At 43.6% G+C, this 18,994-nt stretch overlaps 1 protein-coding gene across 1 annotated transcript; it reads right to left on the bottom strand.

The window, feature by feature from the left end:
* Nucleotides 1-3,862: 3,862 nt before the first annotated feature.
* Nucleotides 3,863-7,280, bottom strand: sostdc1a (sclerostin domain containing 1a). The gene is made up of 2 exons (XM_038797474.1): nt 6,951-7,280; nt 3,863-5,531 (listed from the first exon to the last, which is right to left on the bottom strand). The coding sequence occupies exons 1-2, from the start codon at nt 7,168-7,170 to the stop codon at nt 5,083-5,085; spliced, it is 669 nt and encodes a 222-aa protein (XP_038653402.1). The 5' UTR covers nt 7,171-7,280; the 3' UTR covers nt 3,863-5,082.
* Nucleotides 7,281-18,994: the final 11,714 nt, after the last annotated feature.

Here is an 18,994-nt window from a genome sequence, read left to right as displayed (position 1 = left end):
CTCCCAGATTGCAAGCTATTGAGAAATCTGCACAGGTAGAGTTTATATTTGCCTGGTCTGTTTGTGAACTTATCCCATGGGAATGTACCACTTGGCAAACTCCAAAAATCGTACAGGCATGTTGACATAGCCAGTAGGGGCACCCGGATGCAAGCTGAAGTTAACCAGCTAAAATTGCATAGTACAGCATACCAACAGACTTGCTCCATTTTGTCGTTAGATCTCTGCTAACCACGTGCTTTCAGATATCTGGGTTAAGTGTGAAGAATCTCAGGGCAGCACAGTGCTTAGCCTTGTTGTCCCATGATGCCGAGGACCCGGTTCGATCCCAGCCCTGGGTCACTGTCTGTGTGGCATTTGCACATACTCCCTATATCTGCGTGGGTCTCACCCCACAACCCAATAGATGTGCAGGGTAGGTGGATTGGCGACACTAAATTGTCCCTTAATTGGGAAAAAAGAATTGGGTACTCTAAATTTTTTTTTTTTATAAATTTAGAATATCCAATTCATTTTTTCCAATTAAGGGGCAATTTAGCGTGGCCAATCCACCTACCCTGCACATCTTTGGGTTGTGGGGGTGAAACCCACGCAGACACGGGGAGAATGTGCAAACTCCTCACAGACAGTGACCCAGGGCCGGGATTCGAACCCGGGTCCTCAGCGCCGTAGGCAGCAATGCTAACCACTGTGCCACCGTGCCGCCCGGGTACTCTAAATTTAAAAAAAATTAATTCAGGAGAACTGTTACTCGAATATCCTGTACAGTATTATGTTCACATTCACATCCATGCACACAAGTTCCAAACTAATTTTGACAATATTGTCTCTTATGACGCATTATCATGAATCATCCAACATTTGTTAGCATAGTTCTTTAGAAAATATCAGCTAGAGACTGGAATAAGAAAAATAAGTGAATAAAAGGGCCTTTACTGAATCCTCAAAGCCTAAATACTACTGAAACATGCAGCTGGCATTGACCATTGAGACCAGCAGTGCCTTACCACACTCTCTTTTGTCCTTGCAGCAGAAACCAGCTCATATTGCATGGGAGAGGGCCCAGACAGGAGAGGTTCCACCCAGTGGCACGTCCAAGATAAGGAAAACCACCACACGCATCTCGTCAGACAGAGACAGGTGGAGTAGTTTACTTCCACTTCCTCCAATGCCACAAGGGAAGCAACAAATAGCATTGGCCAAGCACGGTATGGGAAGCACGGTAGGACAAGTGACTCACTGTGTGGCCTCACAGCGCCAGGGTCCCAGGTTTGATTCCCCGCTAGGTCACTGTCTGTGCGGAGTCTGCACATTCTCCCGTGTCTGCATGAGTTCCCTCCGGGTGCTCAGGTTTCCTCCCACAGTCCAACGACATGCCGGTTAGGTGGATTGGCCATGATAAATTGCCCTCAGTGACCAAAAAGGTGAGGAGGGGTTATTGGGTTATGGGGATAGGGTGGAAGTGAGAGCTTAAATGGGTCGGTTCAGACTTGGGCCAAATGGCGTCCTTTTGCACTGTATGTTCTCTAAGCGCAGAAACCATCATGTTTGACAGGGCACTGAGTGTGTCACAAGTATGTTCTTATTATAACTGCACTCTTTTTCTTTAAAAGAACCATGTAAATTTTGACACATGAACCTCAGTGAGTGCATCCATGTGTTTCAATAGGGTAGCACTGAGTGATGACCGTGAGCATTCTTTTATTTAGAGTGAAAAGAGGTATGAAATAATGAAGACAACCAAGGGTCTGTCTATGTCTGGATAGATGTATGTCCTTCATTAACAGTAAGAGATGTGCTAACTCAGGTACATCTTTAAAAAAAAACGAAAGTACCCAATTCTTTTTCTTTCCAATTAAGAGCCAATTTAGCGTGGCCAATCCATCTACCCTGCACATCTTTGGGTTGTGGAGGTGATATCAATGCAGACACGGGGAGAATGTGCAAACTCCACACGGACAGTGACCTGGGGCCAGGGTGGAATTCGGGTCCTGAGGCAGAAGTGCTAACCACTGCCCCTTAGGCAGGCTACATCTTCAATGGAAGTATTGCCACAGGTAGCTCAGAGTAAGTTCCATGGCATACTGTTCCTCCTGGGTTAGAGAGATTTGGTAGAAACAAACTTCAATCATACAGTATAACAAAAATGGAACATGTTGAAAATTTTCATCAAGTCGGGTAGCATCTAAAGAGAGAAACAAGAGTTAAAGTTTCAGGTTGTGATGACACAAGGATATTGAGTATTTCCAGCATTTTCTGTTTTTCTTTCAGATTTCCAGCATCTGCAGTATTTTTATCTTGACTGAATCAGATGCTCCTTCACTTTAATAGCATGCTAACGAAATCCTCAAGCCCTGTGCTAGATCTGACCACCTCCCTGTGCAGTAAGGGCAACTCTGTGTTCTGCATCTTCCTCCCTTCTTCTCTCCTCTATTTGCTGCTTCCCTTCTATGACCTGTTCCAGCTCTTCTTCCTCCTATGAGTTGTCATTTTACAAGCCCCACTCTCCCAAGATTCACACCCCTCTGCAGGGCCATGTTATGGAAAGTGCAGTAAACTGCAACAATGCGTATGACCCTTTCAGGAGTGTATTGCAGGGGACAGCCTGACCGTCTCACATTTTCAGAAACATGATGGCCTGCTCAATGGTTGTCCAAGTGATGCCTTTGGTTATATCTGCTATGTCTTGGGCTCTTGCAGAGTGATGCTTACTCATATTGTCTAGGATTATCCACTATCTCCTAAAAACATGCACGGAGTTTGGGGAGATGGCAGAATGAAGAGCTGCAGCAGCCTGAACTGCTGGAGGGTGAAAGAGTCATTGCAGCTGTCTGGGAAATCAGTGCACACGTGAAGGACGTTCTTGTAATTGCAGCCCAAACTGAATGTTGAGAGAGTGGAAACTCTTCCCGTTGAAAAATCTAACTGGCTGGTCACTGGGTGCCTTAATGGCCACATCAATGCAAGCAATGATGCCCTGTACCCAGGGAAATTGTGAAACCCACTGTTGTGTTTGCCTGCGAAGATATCACTGTCTGGAATTTAATTTACTGTCCAAACTCCCGCAAATAGGGCATCAATTGGGGGAGATGGTGGTAGTGGTAATGTCTCTGGACTTATCCTGAGGCCCATGTTTGGGGAAATGGGTTCAAACCCCACCGTGGCAGTTGGTGGAATTTAAATTCAATTAATACATCTGGAATATAAAGCGCATCTAAGTAATAATGACCATGAAACTATCATCAAATGTCATAAAAACCTATCTGATTCACTGTCTTTCAGGGAAGAAAATTTTGCGATCCTACCCTGAGGCCTCCGTGTTCTTCCTACTCCTTATCTTGCACTAACCAATGGCAACTGCTTGCCATTGGCTGGGTTTCCTCTTCATTTATCACTTTTTCATGGGATCCAGCTTAATCCCTTGGATGGGCAGAATTGGCTCCCCACTGTGTGTCCACCTCCATTCACCTGGTCTGCTCTAGACAGCGCATGCAGTCTGCCTGCCTCCGTCAAAATCAGAACATGCCCCTTAATGAATTCTCAATGAGCCCTATGACAATCGTAATTGGTATTGTTAGTGGATCAGGTAGAATCTTGTGCCTGCCCTCCACCAGCCTTAGTAAAACTCTCCAGTGGTGGAAAAGACATCAGGAAACCAGCAAGATAGTTTTTGCATCCCGCCCCTGCCTGCTTCTGTTCCTGCCAACAGCAGGACCTGAAAATCCAGCCCGAGGGCTTGAAATTCCTTCTCATATTGTTCAAAAGGGATCACACCTCTGAGGAATCATAATGGAATTGATATGACCTCTAGTATGTACAATTGTAGCAGATGAATGTATAATTGAAATAGACAGAGAAGCTGTGACTTTATTGATTTGTTTCCTATAATTTTATTCTTGGGTGGAAGTACATTACATCAGTGGAAGACATTAAAATACAAAAAAATGTTAAACCAGAGTGGTGGATTTCTAAAGAAGATAAAACTCCTTTGTATTTCATTTATTGAGTAAGTAAAACTAATTTTAGAGTTTAAAATAAAGCTGGAAATTTTGAAAAGCCAGAATGCTTTTAGCTGTTCAAAGTATATAATACATTATCTACATTTATTTTCTGATCTCCGACTGCAAAACATGAAAATATTTTTAGATGCATGATTAAAAACTATAAAAACCTAAGCTGAATAACTCTCTAGTGCCAAAAGTAACTGCTTATTAAATAACTACATTGAAAAAATAAATAGATAACAAATGCTCTTTTAACTGCTGAAATATATGTCTTCTCATCAGATTTAATAAGAGAATTGGCTTATATAGCTCTCATCCATTAAATAAACATTTGGGTCTTGTTGCCTTAAAAGTTGAGGGCATAATAGTTTTGGTATTAATGAACCTTATTTCCATGTGGAGAACAGAAATGGATACAACTTTCTACTGGGAGAGTGTAGGTTGAATAAGTTGAACTATCACCATTGACCAGATGTATTTACTTCATACCCTTGCACTACCTCTTGTTCTGCATTAAAGATGAATCCAGTAATGTACATTTATAAATGAACAAAAGATTTGAGAATAATATATTCACGGTAATGGCATACGTGGGGTCCGAGGCAGATTAGAATTTTGCCCAAATATATCCATACACACAAACTGTTACCAATTAATTTGATGAACCTGAATAATTGGAACAAAATGATTCCAAGCATGACTTATCCAATCAGTGGAAACTGTAATCTGAATTATTTTAATATTTGTCAAATAACTTAATTATTCTCCATCCAGTTAATAAATGTTTGTTCTATTACGCATCCAAAAGTGGTGCCACTGTCTTTTTCGAAGCCTTTTCTAGGTTAAAGGTGCACAGTAAGGAATGCTATTGAAAACATCAATATATCCAGGGTCCTGAGCATACATGTTTTCATACAGCAGTCCTGATGGATAATACTTATCTGCTGGACCATAGCACTAATCCTTCTTTAATTAATCATACTGAACTCATATGGAATAAGCTTGTTTTAATAAATGCAGAACACCAACAAAGGGAGTCCACTTTTGCACAGTACAGTTCATATGGTAACAAAGAAAATCACTGTTTATCTTCCGATTCATGCCAATTAACTTTATGCTTGGTCTGCTCTCGATGCATCTTCCGGGATCTTTTTTTGCCTCTGGATCTTCTCTTGTTTGCTGGCAATGCTTCTTCAACATTGGTTTTACTCGATTCATTATGCTGTCGTGTGTATCTTTTGCACTTGCATGAAGTAACTACGGTGATTTTGTAGGTTCGTGTCCCACCGTTTTGGCATTGCAGCTGAATCCTCTCAGTGCGTGTCTTGTCAGTCACACAGCGCCACTCCGGTGTGTTCCTCCTGCTCCAATATTTCCTGCCATAACCTCCAATCCAGTTGGGGAGTACTGGCACGGGTAAGCACTCCCCAGCACACACCAGTTCCTTCACTGGATTGATACTGGTACACAGACCATCAGAAATATATTTGGTTGATCTCAGCTCACGACAGCCAACTTGAGATTGATCTAAATTTCAAAGAAAACAAATTCAGTTTTACATATAATTCACTTACAAGTTAAACCTTAAAACAAAATTCAATTGTAAGAGCCACTATAAATCTTAAGCATAAATTTCTCGATTGTTGAAGTTTCATCATGTTTCCTGAACGGTAAATCTTTCCGGGAATGGTGCTGCTTTAATCAAATCTAGAGTAAACATTTAATTTTTGTGCATCTTTGAATCTGGAAATGCCTTAAAAATCTGTTCTGCCATATATCTGAGTCCTTTTAGAAGTACAAAGACATATTTTTCATATATTGTTTCTAAAACCCAAGACTGGCTTGTAACCAAATAGCCGTGAAGCTTTTAACTGATTTTTGGAATGTGGGGTGAATGTCAAGCATTGGTTTGACTTGCTATTTATTTTGCTTGTTATTTTCCAAGCTCTTTGCACTTTGAATGTCATTAAAGGCACAAAAGAAAATACTTTAACAATAAGTACATTCATTCATATTCTTGATTCTGCTTTTCTATTATTCAGTGTGTTTTGCATGGGCTTAGCAAATTGTCTTTTAAGTAATGATTTAATTTGAATGTGGCCTGCCCTAATAATACACTTCAGTGAAAAATTTATCAAATTTAGAAAGCTATGATAAATCACAACAATTGCTCCTTTTGAATTGGCTTATACTGACTGACACATTAATCTGAACGGGGATGCCACATTCAATTTGGAATAAATTCACTGAAATTCTGCCGACATCTGTGGCAGAAGCAGTCCCATAGATATGCTGTCGGTTCCTTTGAAGGCAATGCGAAGATAGGTTTATTTCAAGTTTAGCCGACATGATAGCACATGTAATCCTAGTAACTGTAACTAAAAACTAGCTGAACGTTGTAATGCTTCTTGAAATCTTAGTACATTGATCGGCATGCACGTTTGCTTCTTAGAAACCTGGCCAAAAGGTGATTTATGTTTGAAAAACCTCAAGAAAATTAACTAAAACAAGTATGTATTTTAGAGTCTTAGAAAGATTTGAAAATTTTGATCTCAGTTCAATTTTCTGGAAACTGTACATTGTACAAACTGTGATTACATTTTCATACACAGCATTGGTGCCTCTATTCTTAGTTCTCATTCAATTATTTTTTTAAAGATCTTCCTTTTTACATGCATAATTAAACAAATCATAAACGTTTGCTTTATTAAATGAGTTTCAATGTATGACTATGTTTATTTATACTATATGTTTACATCAATAAACTACATGATACAAGCATGCAACGTTGTACTTTAGAGTGTTAAGATAAACTCCCAATTTATGGAAAAATAAAGTCTGTAACTTAATGAGTCTAACAATATCATTACATTAGTTTGACATGGCTACAACCGAAAAATAACTTAGAAAGCGAAGAAAATATTCTTTAAAGCATATAAAACATACCATTAAGATTCAAATCTGAAGGGTTAGGTTGTCGTCCTCCGTTCCTTGCCTGATTTAATGTTAAATTACTTGGATTATCGTGTTGTAGTACCTTGTGATTGTAGAATATTTCTGTTGCATCATTTTTAGTTTGTTCAGCACCCTTGGCAAAAGCAAAGCAGCATTCGAAAAAGATGCATGCTATCACAAAGAAAGTGCAATCAAACGACTGTGAGATCATGGCTCCAGAACTCTCAGAATGAAGACCAGGTTGTTACACTGCAGACTTTAACAAGGATTTTCTGTGCTTCCCTTTTTATAAAGCTCCTTGGCATTCATTCAACTGGAAACAGTGTAGCTTGAGAATGGAAACATGCACACATATTCCAGTAACCAATAGCAGGCCAGATCACACACGTAGAAGTGTGGTATATGCAAATTATGTCAGTTTCAAATTTCACACTTCTCGTGTTTCACATGGTGAAATATTTCCTTTGTAACGCCCCTTAAAGAGACAGAACCCTTCAGTCGTATATGACACTTGGTGAATTTACAAAGTTATACATTAACTGTACATTACTTATTTTATAAATCCATCCACATAATGCATTGCTATTAATTTTAACAAGCAATTATGCTTTTGATTATAACCCATTCTCTTTATTTACATCTGTGGTATTGGCTCTAATATCAATCCAAAATAAATTAGCAAATTATACCAAACTAGTTATTAAACTTATTCTACATAACACTATTTACCTATTTTCAGTGTCACACAATGAGGCTTATGTCAGCCTGTCACATATTTAAAACAGTTTCATAATACTCCCATGAGAATCTTACCTCAATCCAATAAAAGCAATTTAGAACAGTTCTAAAATTATAACAAAGATCTATTGATATTTGTTTTATTCACTGTTTCATGTCTTGCATATTTTTCACATATATGCGGACAACATCCAGCTCCGCCACCTCTCTTGACATTTCCATTCTCGCTAAATTATCAGACTGCTTTCCTGACATCCAGTACTGGACGAGCAGAAATTTCCTCCAATTAAATATTGGGAAGGCTGAAGCCTTTAGCTTCTGTTCCTCATCCAAACTCTGTACCTGAGCTACCAACAACAGTCGCCTCCCTGTCAGCAGTCTGAGATTGAGCCCATTTGTTTGCAATTTTGGTGTCACATTTGATTCTGAGGAGAGTTTCATATTCATGCGATCACTAAAAATTGTCTATTTCCACCTCTGCAACATCACCCGATTTCATCCCTATCTCAGCTCTTTTGCCGCTAAATGCCTGCACTACTTCTAGACTTGACAATTCCAATGCACTCCTGGCTGGTCTTCCACATTCTGCGTTGGAAACTTGAAGTCATTCAAACTTCTTCTGCCCATGTCTTAACTTACAGCAAGTCTTGTTGTTCCACTATCACCCTATGCTTGCTGACCTACACTGGCTCCAAGTCAAACAAAAATGCCCTCATTTTCAAACTCTCATCCTTCTTTTCAAATCCTTCCTTCACCTCACCCCTCTCTAATCTCTTCAAGACCAACAACCATCCGAAAGCTCGTGTTTGAAACAAACCTGTTGGACTTTAACCTGGTGTTGTAAGACTTCTTACTGTGTTCCTCCTTTAAGACATTTCTTAAAAAACTACCACTTGGACTAAGTTTTTGGTAATTTGACATAAAATCTCTTTATGTGGCTTGGTGTCATGCTCCTATGAAGTGTCTTGAGACATTTCATTATGTTAAAGTCGCTATAATATTTGTTGTAAGGAATACCAATTCAACATGGATTTGTAGGTCTCTCAGATAAATACATTTTACTATCATACTATAGTTTAAATAATACTGATACAACTTTTTACATCAACTCACTAATGAATTCTCTTTCTTTAAACATCAATTAAAGACATTTGACTTTTCAATGTAAATAATATAAATGTAATACTTTAGAATACTTGAAGATTGCAATGCCATCTCCAAAAAAAAAGAATCTAAGCATTGCCCCTTGACATTCAATGGCATTGCTGTTGCTAAATCCCTCAATGTCAACATCCTGGAGGGGGGGGGTTACCATTCACCAGAAACTGAACTGGACTCGCCATATAAATATTGTACCTACAAGAGGATATCAGATGCTAGGAATCCCGTGACAAGTAACTCACCCCCTAACTCCCTAAATCCTGTCCACAATCTACAAGGCACAAGTCAGGAGTGTGATGGAATACATGCCTGTTAGCTGAATGAATCCAGCTTCAACAACACTCAAGTAGCTTAACCCCATCCACGCAAAGCAACCGACTTTACTGGCATTGCATCCACAAACACTGATTCCCTCCACCACTAATGTATAGTGACTGCAATGTATACCATTGACAAGATGCACTGAAGGATTCCCTAGACAGCACCTTCCAATCCCACGATCACTATCATCCAGAAGGACAAAGGTAGCAGATACATGGGAATTTCACCACTTGGAAGCTTCCCTCCAAACATTCACCATGCTGACTTAGAAATATATAGCTGTTCCAGGAATGCCCTCCCTAACAGCACTGTGGGTGTACCAATGCCACACGGACTGCAGTGATTCAAGAAGGCAACTCACCGGCTCCTTCTCAAGGGAAAATAGGGATGGCTAGCTAGCGAAGATCACATCCCTTAAATGAATGAAAGAAAAATGTAGATTTACTCAATGTATAAATGCATCATGCAGCCTAATTGGACTCAGTGCCACAACCCTGAGAAGCAGAAAGTCAGTTATAGTTCCCACTGGCGGTTGTATACTTGTTGATATCAGATGCGGTTATGATTGAGCTTTGGTGCAATGAAGATTGGTTAAATTACTTGCTAATACATTCAAAATTCATGCATGATGAACTGCCAGTTTCCTTCGCACATGAATGAAGCCCTTCAGAAAAGAAAGGGAGGAAAAAGAGCATCATAGAAGGAGAGAAAATGTATGGATCTCTCAGTAACTGAATTATTAATCCTGATAAGTGGTCTCCTCTGACTGTCAGTCTTATATTTGTCTTTGAAGTGGGGACAAGCTCTGCTTTAAAAAAAAGCAAACATTTTCCACCTCTGGATGAAATACTTAGTCTTTGTGTTTAACACACTCACTTCCCTTGGATTACTTAACTATCTCCACATGTTTATGCAGACATTCATAAAATAAAGATTTGATGCTGAAAATTTGATTTCCACTTTGTCACTGAATAATTTTGGATCTTGCAAAAAATATAATACCCCCACAAGGCTTAACAACTTTCTTTTATTGTCCTGAATATGCTCCACAAAATAGAAATTCCTTTCAATGAGGCTAAAAAAAATATCCTTGTAATAACAAACTTGAACTGCATTTCCCATTCCACTGAAGCAACTGTATGAATGAAAAATGATGAATAACTTCAGTTAGTTTACTTTAAATCCATGATCAAAATCCTCTTGGTGTATTGTATTCTTCATAGCCATGGCAGCTCTTAATTCTGCACAAAGCCAGATGTTTGTCCTATTTTTTAATTTGTGTTTTGAGGGAGTATGCTTTTACCTGATCACTGTTGGTGGGATCTTGCTGTGCACAAATTGATTGCCATATTTCCTTACATTAAAATATCAACATAATTTCCGAAGTACCCCATTAGCTGTGAAGTACTCCAGGGCATCTACAATTGTGAGAGGCAAGTTGAACATAGAACAGTGCAGAAGGAGGCAATTCGGCTCATCGAGTCTGCACTGACCCATTTAAGCCCTCACTTCCACCCTATCCCCGTAACCCAATAACCCCTCCTAACCTTTTTGGTCACTAAGGGCAATTTATCATGGCCAATCCACCTAACCTGCACATCTTTGGACTGTGGGAGGAAACTGGAGCACCCAGAGGAAACCCACGCAGACACGGGGAGAACGTGCAGACTCCGCACAGACAGTGACCCAGCGGGGAATCGAACCTGGGACCCTGGTGCTGTGAAGCCACAGTGCTATCCACTTGTGTTACCGTGCAGCCCAAAAAACGCTTTGTGTTTTATGGGCTAGTTATGGATTTGAACCCAGAACCTCTCGCATTTTGCGCAACGGAAGTCCCTAAGCGAGAATCATACCCTCGTTCTGCACACAATCAGTGCACATTCAGATTATATTCAGATATATTCAGTTTTGCAATTAACAGCAACATAGTTAACTTTTCTAAAGAAACCATAAATAATATAAACTATTGGAAAGCACTCCAATTTCCACAAAATAATATTGCTTTGTGTTTTTGTTTTGCAAAATTATTATTCATTTTCCACTAGATATCAAAACATTGGACTAATACTGAATGACGGCAAAGAATATAATGTTAATATTTATAGAATTTTGTCAAATATCTTTTGAGAGTCAAAAATATTAACACTATTTACTAATAAGGTTGATGAAGCAGTATATTTAAAATACATATTGTATACTCTCCTTATAAATTGGTGTTCTCACGCATCGACATAATCATTATGTAAAATTCATTACGCAGGAATTAAACTGTGCAGATCAAGAAACTCAGGTCCATCGAAAAATACTATTAAATTCAAACCAGAGGTTGTTGAGTGGAAACGTAATTTTGCTTCCAATGACAAGGAAATAAAATGTTGAATTTCTAACTGAAAGCCAGTTTAAGATATTTTCAAGACAAAAAAACGCATGTTTACAAAATAGAACTTACATTTCTCTTTTCCAATATGCTGGCATCCAAAAGACAACTGACAGTAGCAGGATAATGTAAGTAACTTCAATTTCGAAATGACTGCCTCTATTTAAAACAAGGGCTCCTTCAGTTTCCAAGTGAGATTCATAGATATCATCATAGAATTTACAGTGCAGAAGGAGGCCATTCGGCCCATCGAGTCTGCACTGGCTCTTGGAAAGAGCACCCTACCCAAGGTCAACACCTCCACTTTATCCCCATAACCCAGTAACCCCACCCAACACTAAGGGCAATTTTGGACACTAAGGGCAATTTATCATGGCCAATCCACCTAACCTGCACATCTTTGAACTGTGGGAGGAAACCGGAGCACCCGGAGGAAACCCACGCACACACGGGGAGGTTGTGCAGACTCGACACAGACAGTGACCCAAGCCGGAATTGAACCTGGTACCCTGAAGCTGTGAAGCAATTGTGCCGTCCACAAGGCTACCGTGCTGCCCATAATTGATTGCAGATTGCAAGTAAACATTTAATTCATCATTAAAATTACGGATCAATTATCAAGAAGACACAGGTAAATCAATAAGTTAGTCTGAAGTGCACTGAGGCTGGCAAAAGGAGTCACATTGGAGAGCTGGCACACAATTTACTTCATGAATATGTAAGCAGGCAAAACAAAACCTTGGGGGTGATTTCAGCCCGCATGGGTTTGTGGAGCATGGCACCATGACATTGTTGATCTGTATCGGTAAACAAAGTGATTTCTAATACAAGTGCACGATTACAATGGTGACTTATCTCTACTAGTGCCAAGGTTCACCCATGACCACTATGTGCCGATCGTTTCTTACTCTTCCTCCCCTCCCACCCCAGGATCCACAGTGGAGGTTGAGGCAGCCTGCTGATTTCAACGCCTTGTTGCCGGCCGGAGGTGACCATGGCGGGTGCCCTCATGGGGTTGGACCTTGAGGGTCCAGGCTTACCTTGGGGCTGCAGGGGTGTTTCAGTTTTGCCCTCCTCAGTGTGTAGGGCTGGAGGTGTATCGCTTACAGGCAAGTGGGTGTCATATGGGCTGGATATCCCTAGGGTCTGCTGGCTGGAAGGCCCCAGACTGCGAATCTGCCTACCCACCTCCCTTTGTGTGCCCTTGAACTCCTCCATGGGGCAAAGGGGCAGCTGGTGTGAGATCCAGAATCCCCACCATCCCTGGCACTGAGGCTTGTGGATTGTCACTTGTGCCTGCAGCACGGAATACAGCGCAACACATTGAGTTGCATCATTAATGAGATTGGGGCTAGAAGATATGGCGTGGTTTTCCAAGGCCTCCGCAGCGTGAAATATGCCATGTTCCTGCCCTGTCATGGGATTTAGTCCCAGATGGGAGAATCCCGTGTGAAGAAGGATATTGTGAAAAAAGTCCTAAAGTTATCACTTACCAATCTGAGCCCGTGTCCTCTTGCTTTTTCCCCATAATATAATTTAAGTAATATTCTAAGGCACCATTTACATTGTTCTTGTATATCTCCATAAAATCCCCTCTTTTTCTCATGTCCTATATCCCTGACACTGGGAATCAGCCTTGTGACTCTTTTCAGCACTAAATCCAAGCACTTGAATATCCCTCGTTTGTCAGTGACCAGAACTGGGCACAATACTGTCTGCTCAGAGCACCATACTGTGACTGATGTTCAAGTGTTTTGGCTATGCAGTTTAACTTTTCAGTTGTTTTGTTGATTGCTGCTTTGCATTGGTTATACATGTATAGACTGAAATCTACTAAGTCTCCTCGGACTCTTTCCACTTCATCCTGAGCTATTTTAAGACCATTCACCTTGCTTACTTCTTAGTTCTATGCCCACCACTTCGCAGTTGTCAGCATTAAGTGCTATCTACCATTTATTTTCCCACATATTTGTTACCAGCCAAGAATCACAACTCAAATATCAGCACTCTTCGAGGCATCTATTCAGGTCTGAAGATCCATAAAATGAAAATGCTTTAATGTATAGGGCCTCACGGTAGCATGGTGGTTAGCATCAATGCTTCACAGCTCCAGGGTCCCAGGTTCGATTCCCGGCTGGGTCACTGTCTGTGTGGAGTCTGCACGTCCTCCCCGTGTGTGCGTGGGTTTCCTCCGGGTGCTCCGGTTTCCTCCCACAGTCCAAAGATGTGCGGGTTAGGTGGATTGGCCATGCTAAATTGCCCGTAGTGTAAGGTTAATGGGGGGATTGTTGGGTTACGGGTATACGGGTTACGTGGGTTTAAGTAGGGTGATCATTGCTCGGCACAACATCGAGGGCTGAAGGGCCTGTTCTGTGCTGTACTGTTCTATGTTCTATGTACATTGATTGTTAAAATCACTTTCCAGTGAAGGCTGATGCAAAATGACTCATTAAATTCCATTTTAAAATTAGAAATGCAGAATAGTCAATAAACTTAAACATACTCTTCAGCAGAAGCAGGCAAAAAGTATTAAGAACAAGCACTAGATTTCTTACTGTTAACAAAATAAAGCCGGACAGAATTATAACCTAAAATAAATACGCAAAAAAGCTTGAGTTGAACCACTGAGTAATGACAAAGAACGGCTCACTAGCTCTAGTGTATCTGTACCAAAATTATGGGATTTGCCTACCCTCTCATCCTGTTGAAATGCAAAATAGCATTTATTGCTGTCCTCTGGTGGCTATTTGTTTTACTGCACTCTATTTGCTCATACAATGTTGTTGCTTCAATGAGCTTTTTTCAATGTTGAATCAGCAATAAAATAGGATTGTCAATACTTATTTTGTCATTAGCACTGCTGGTGTGGAATATTAGGAGCCAGAAGGAAGGAGAAGGTTTAACATGGTGAGAGAAGAGAATAAACATAACCCCACATTTATTCCTAGGCGTGATGGTGTGGAGAAAGGCCGAGTTTTGATTTTAGGTATACATCTGATTTTGTTTAAGTCAATAATAAGTCATAAGCATGGGATAAGAAAAGGCAATCCTATCACCAAGCCTGCACCTTTTAACAGCAGAACCTAATCTACCAGGGACTGCATACTAAATCTCAAGAAGAAAGCTTTGGTGTAAAAATTCCCTGGTCGTGCAAGATGAGCTGAATTTGCCTTAATTCATTTTCATGTGTTCACCATTCAGCCTTCGCCTGTAACATTAGAAATTTATGAATGGAAAATGGTGCTCCAGGAATGCTTTTTGACAGCAATCAGCATGGCCCAGCAAACATTAAAAACACATTGATATAAAACAAAATACTGTGTGCTGTATTTTATGCCTCAGTGATGTACAGAAATGACACATGTTTTATGCCTCAGAGATATGCAGGGATGACACAAACCAGGTTTCTGAGATTCATAAAATGTTTTCAAATATCTGCTTTCATACTTACAGATTCTTGCTAGTTTGGTATCTCTTTCTCTATCATCACACCTTGAGGGAAAAATGCAGCGAGAAAGGGCAGCACGGTGGTGAAAGTGGTTAGCATTGCTCACTCACGGCACTGAGGTCCCAGGTTCGATCCTGGCTCTCGGTCACTGTCCATGTGGACTTTGCACATTCTCCCCGTGTCTGCGTGGGTTTCACCCCCACAACCTAAAAGATGTGCAGGTTAGGTGGATTGGCCATGTTAATTGCCCCTTAATTGGAAAAAATGAATTGGGTACTCTAAATTTATATTAAATAAAATACAGCGAGAATCGAGAAACCTGATTGTCACCAGTGAGATCATGTTTTCCCATTTTCCATGCCCCTCACACGGTGGCACAATGAGAATCCCTCCAAGGAAATCTGGGAACCTCATTTAAATACATTAGCATCTTATTAGTGAGTCCTCCCACTGGAAATTCTTTCCTCACTGAATATTCATCAGGCATTGGTGTGACATCACACCAACGTGATTTACAACAGCTCTATAAAAACAAGAACCTGGCAAAATCACATTCAAAGGATGCCAATTGCAGAGGGAGCTCTGGAGAGGATGCAGGGGACCCAGATAAATACAACTCGGGCCCAGGTTTTGGGGAGGGGCCCAGGTTTTGGGGAGGGGGGGAGGGGAGGGGGGGGGAGGGGAGGGGAGGGGGGGGAGGGGAGGGGGAGGAGGGGGGGGGGAGGAGGGGGGGAGGAGGGGGAGGAGGGGGGGAAGGGGGGGAGGGGGGGAGGGGGGGAAGGGGGGAGGGGGGGAGGAGGAGGGGGGAGGGGGGGGAGGGGGAGGAGGGGGGAGAGGAGGGGGGAGAGGAGGGGGGAGAGGAGGGGGGAGAGGAGGGGGGAGAGGAGGGGGGGGGAGGAGGGGGGGGAGGAGGGGGGGGAGGAGGGGGGAAAGGAGGGGGGGAGGAGGGGGGAGGAGGGGGAGGGGGGGGATGTGCTTCTCCATGGGATGGAAAGGTAGCTGAAGTGAGATCCAGAAGCTCCATCATCCTCTGGCGCTGGCACTTATGGATTTCCGTTAGTGCCTGCACCATGCAGATGAAGTCCTGCACCATGGAGTCTATGCCATTGGCCATGGAGATCATGAGCTAAACCATGGAGCGGATGCCCCCACCATGGAGTGCACTTCATGCACCAAGGTCTCCATTGCGGATGCCACCTCCACAGCGTTGGTCTCATTGCATAGGAGCGATCGCAGCATCTCATTGGACAGAAGGTGATAGAACTCCTCCAGTCAGCTTTGCAGTCTGAGGAGGGATGCTATGATCATTTCCTAATGCTTGTGGCTCTGCCTTTGTAGCACCAGCAGCTCTGGGATGACCGTGCTCAGGAGCACATCATCGGCTCAACACAGTCCTGGGGCATCCGGTATCCCTCTGAGTGCCGGATTCCTGGGACATTCATTCCTCCATCTGCAGTGGATCTTCAACTGTGAGATGCTCACCATTAAGTGACACAGAAGCCTGCTTGCTAGTTAATCCCACCAAGGTGTGAGTATCTGTGCAGTTGCAGGATGCGGGTGACAACTGTGAGACTTCCTTGATGCTTGTGTCTGAGATGTCTCCATCAGGGCTTCTCAGGTCTGTGGTGTGAGGATGGCTGGTCGACTGATTAACCTGCAGGGGAAGTGAGATGGCATTAGTGCAGGACAGGCAGAGTGATGAAGGAAAGATAACTCGCCTGATGCCTACACCAAGGCTGCAGTTATTGAGGGTTCTCACTTTTGTCTGCTGCCCCTTCCTCGCCCTCTGCACAGGAGTGTTCAGCTTCTCACTGGCCACCTCAAAGGCTATCTCCTCAAAGGGCATCAAGGGTTATCAGCTCCGGCATGACTCTGGCAGATTTTACCCCCTCACCCCAGTTGTGCTTGAGTTTGTCCTGCAATGTGACAGATGGGAGCGCGTGTAGGTGGGAGACCTGCCAGGTCAGATGGCGATGAAAGCCGGCATACATGGGAGCTGAGTGGGCACAGGGCTATGAGGAGCAGATTATTCACTGGGGGTGGGGGTGGGGGGAGCATGGAGAGGCCGCCATCTTGGACCACTCCGCAACCTCCCGAGATCCCTGCTCACCCGACCGTACGCTGGCCACCACTACCTCCGACCGACCCATCGACCGCCTTCCGACACTCGCCTCCGTCACACTCGATCAGTCCCGGCCGCACCACCTCGCGAAGTCCACGATGACCGTCTGGGGGGGAGCATGGGGAGTTGAGGTTGGGAGGAGGGTGCCATTGGGACCCCGTGTGAAGGGGAGTTTGTGGGACATGAAGAGACAGACTTACCCTGGTTGCACAAAGAAGGTCATTTGTCTTCTTTTGGTTCTATAGCCTCATCGTCTTATCATGGGGAAGAGTTTAAAAGGAGCGCCCCACTGATTACAGAGATTAACTTTCCAGGGGCCAGCTTTTCAGAGGCAATTCCACCACAATTCAAGATGTTCAAGATGGAGCCGGAGCGAGGCGACTCTCTGCAAGCTCTCCCCAACAGATCCGCTTTTAACTTAACTTATACTCGTTCTAACCTTTTAAAAATTAATTCTAAATCTAATATTATTACTAACCTCTCTCTTTTATCTTCTCTTGCAGGCTTGAAGATCCTCCGAGGCCCTTGGAGACCTTTTGACCCGACCCGACCTGACCTCCGTGATCTGGAAGAAGATCGGGCCCAAACCGGAAGTGAAGCCCCGACCTCGATTTGGAGCCCCGACCTCGATTTGGAGCCGACCCGGGCCTCGGAGCTCCAAACCCGGCTTAACAACCGACGCAAGCCCCCGAATCGCCCGGCCCAGTCCCCGGAGCTCCCGACCCGACCCCCGACGGCAAGACCCGGCCCAACGCGACCCCGAGAGACCCGCCCAGTGACCCGACCCGGAGAGGCTCGCCCAGCAACCCGACCTACCTGGTGATGGAAGAAAGAAAAATCCACATGGAGGCCCCACCGTGCCGACTTCAAGATCCGACCCCAGGAGAGCCCAGGGAGGGAACAGACCATGGGACCTCGTCCAATCTGCCCCAGGAAGCCCCTGCCCACGACCCAGGACCCCAGAAACAACGGAGACCGCGCGCGAGGACCCGAACGCGCTGCAAGGTATTCCCGCGCCCGCAAAACGCCGGGACCCATCCGGATCGCAAACGAAACCCCCCAGCAACCCCACTACCTCAATCAGCACCCGGGACCCTGCCAGACGCGACCCCGGAAATGTAAAGAGCGCCCTGGACCTCGCTAGCACCCTGGACCCCGCCAGATGCAACCACCTACCTTCCACAAGGGCTGACATCTCCCATCGGATCCCAGGATCATCCAGCAGCAGCCGCCGACCGAGAAAGCGAGGGAAACGCAGCGGTCTGCAGGTTAGACTGAAGCAACGCGGTTTCAAGACCCCTCTTCCCAGCATACTCCTGGCAAACGTCCATGCGATCGAAAACAAGCTGGATGAACTTAACGCCAGACTTACCTCTCAGAGGGAAGTAAGAGACTGCTGTGTGCTCTGTTTCACAGAGACATGGCTCACCCCCGCCTCACCGGACTGTGCCATACAACCTGAAGGCTTCTCTATTCACCGGGCGGACCGCACGGCATCTTCAGGCAAAGCGAAGGGTGGAGGGATTTGCCTCCTCATCAACTCCTCCTGGTGCTTGGATGTGGTGACCCTGGCGACCTACTGCTCCCCAGACCTGGAATACCTGACCATAAAGTGCCGCCCATACTATCTTCCACGTGAGTTCACTTCAGCCATTATCACAGCGGTCCACATCCCACCCCAGGCAGAAGTGAGGAAGGCGCTGGATGAACTGTACACAGTCATAAACAATTATGAAACAGAACACCCGGAGGCCTTGTTCATTGTGGCCAGAGACTTCAACAAAGCCAACCTCAAGAGCGTACTGCCAAAATTTCACCAGCACCTCTCCTGTCCCACCAGGGGCGACAACACTCTTGACCTCTGTTAC

Source organism: Scyliorhinus canicula, chromosome 5, assembly GCF_902713615.1.
Source record: "Scyliorhinus canicula chromosome 5, sScyCan1.1, whole genome shotgun sequence".
Classification (NCBI taxonomy): Eukaryota; Metazoa; Chordata; class Chondrichthyes; order Carcharhiniformes; family Scyliorhinidae; genus Scyliorhinus; species Scyliorhinus canicula.
This window is presented reverse-complemented; position numbering and strand designations above follow the sequence as displayed.

Bases quoted from the DNA above. Each gene is read 5' to 3' on its own strand.
- sostdc1a (XM_038797474.1), bottom strand. From the start codon at position 7,170: ATGATCTCACAGTCGTTTGATTGCACTTTCTTTGTGATAGCATGCATC. The intron at 5,532-6,950 runs GTATGTTTTATA...TTTGAAATTTAG, and splicing joins TTCAGATTTGAATCTTAATG to ATCAATCTCAAGTTGGCTGT.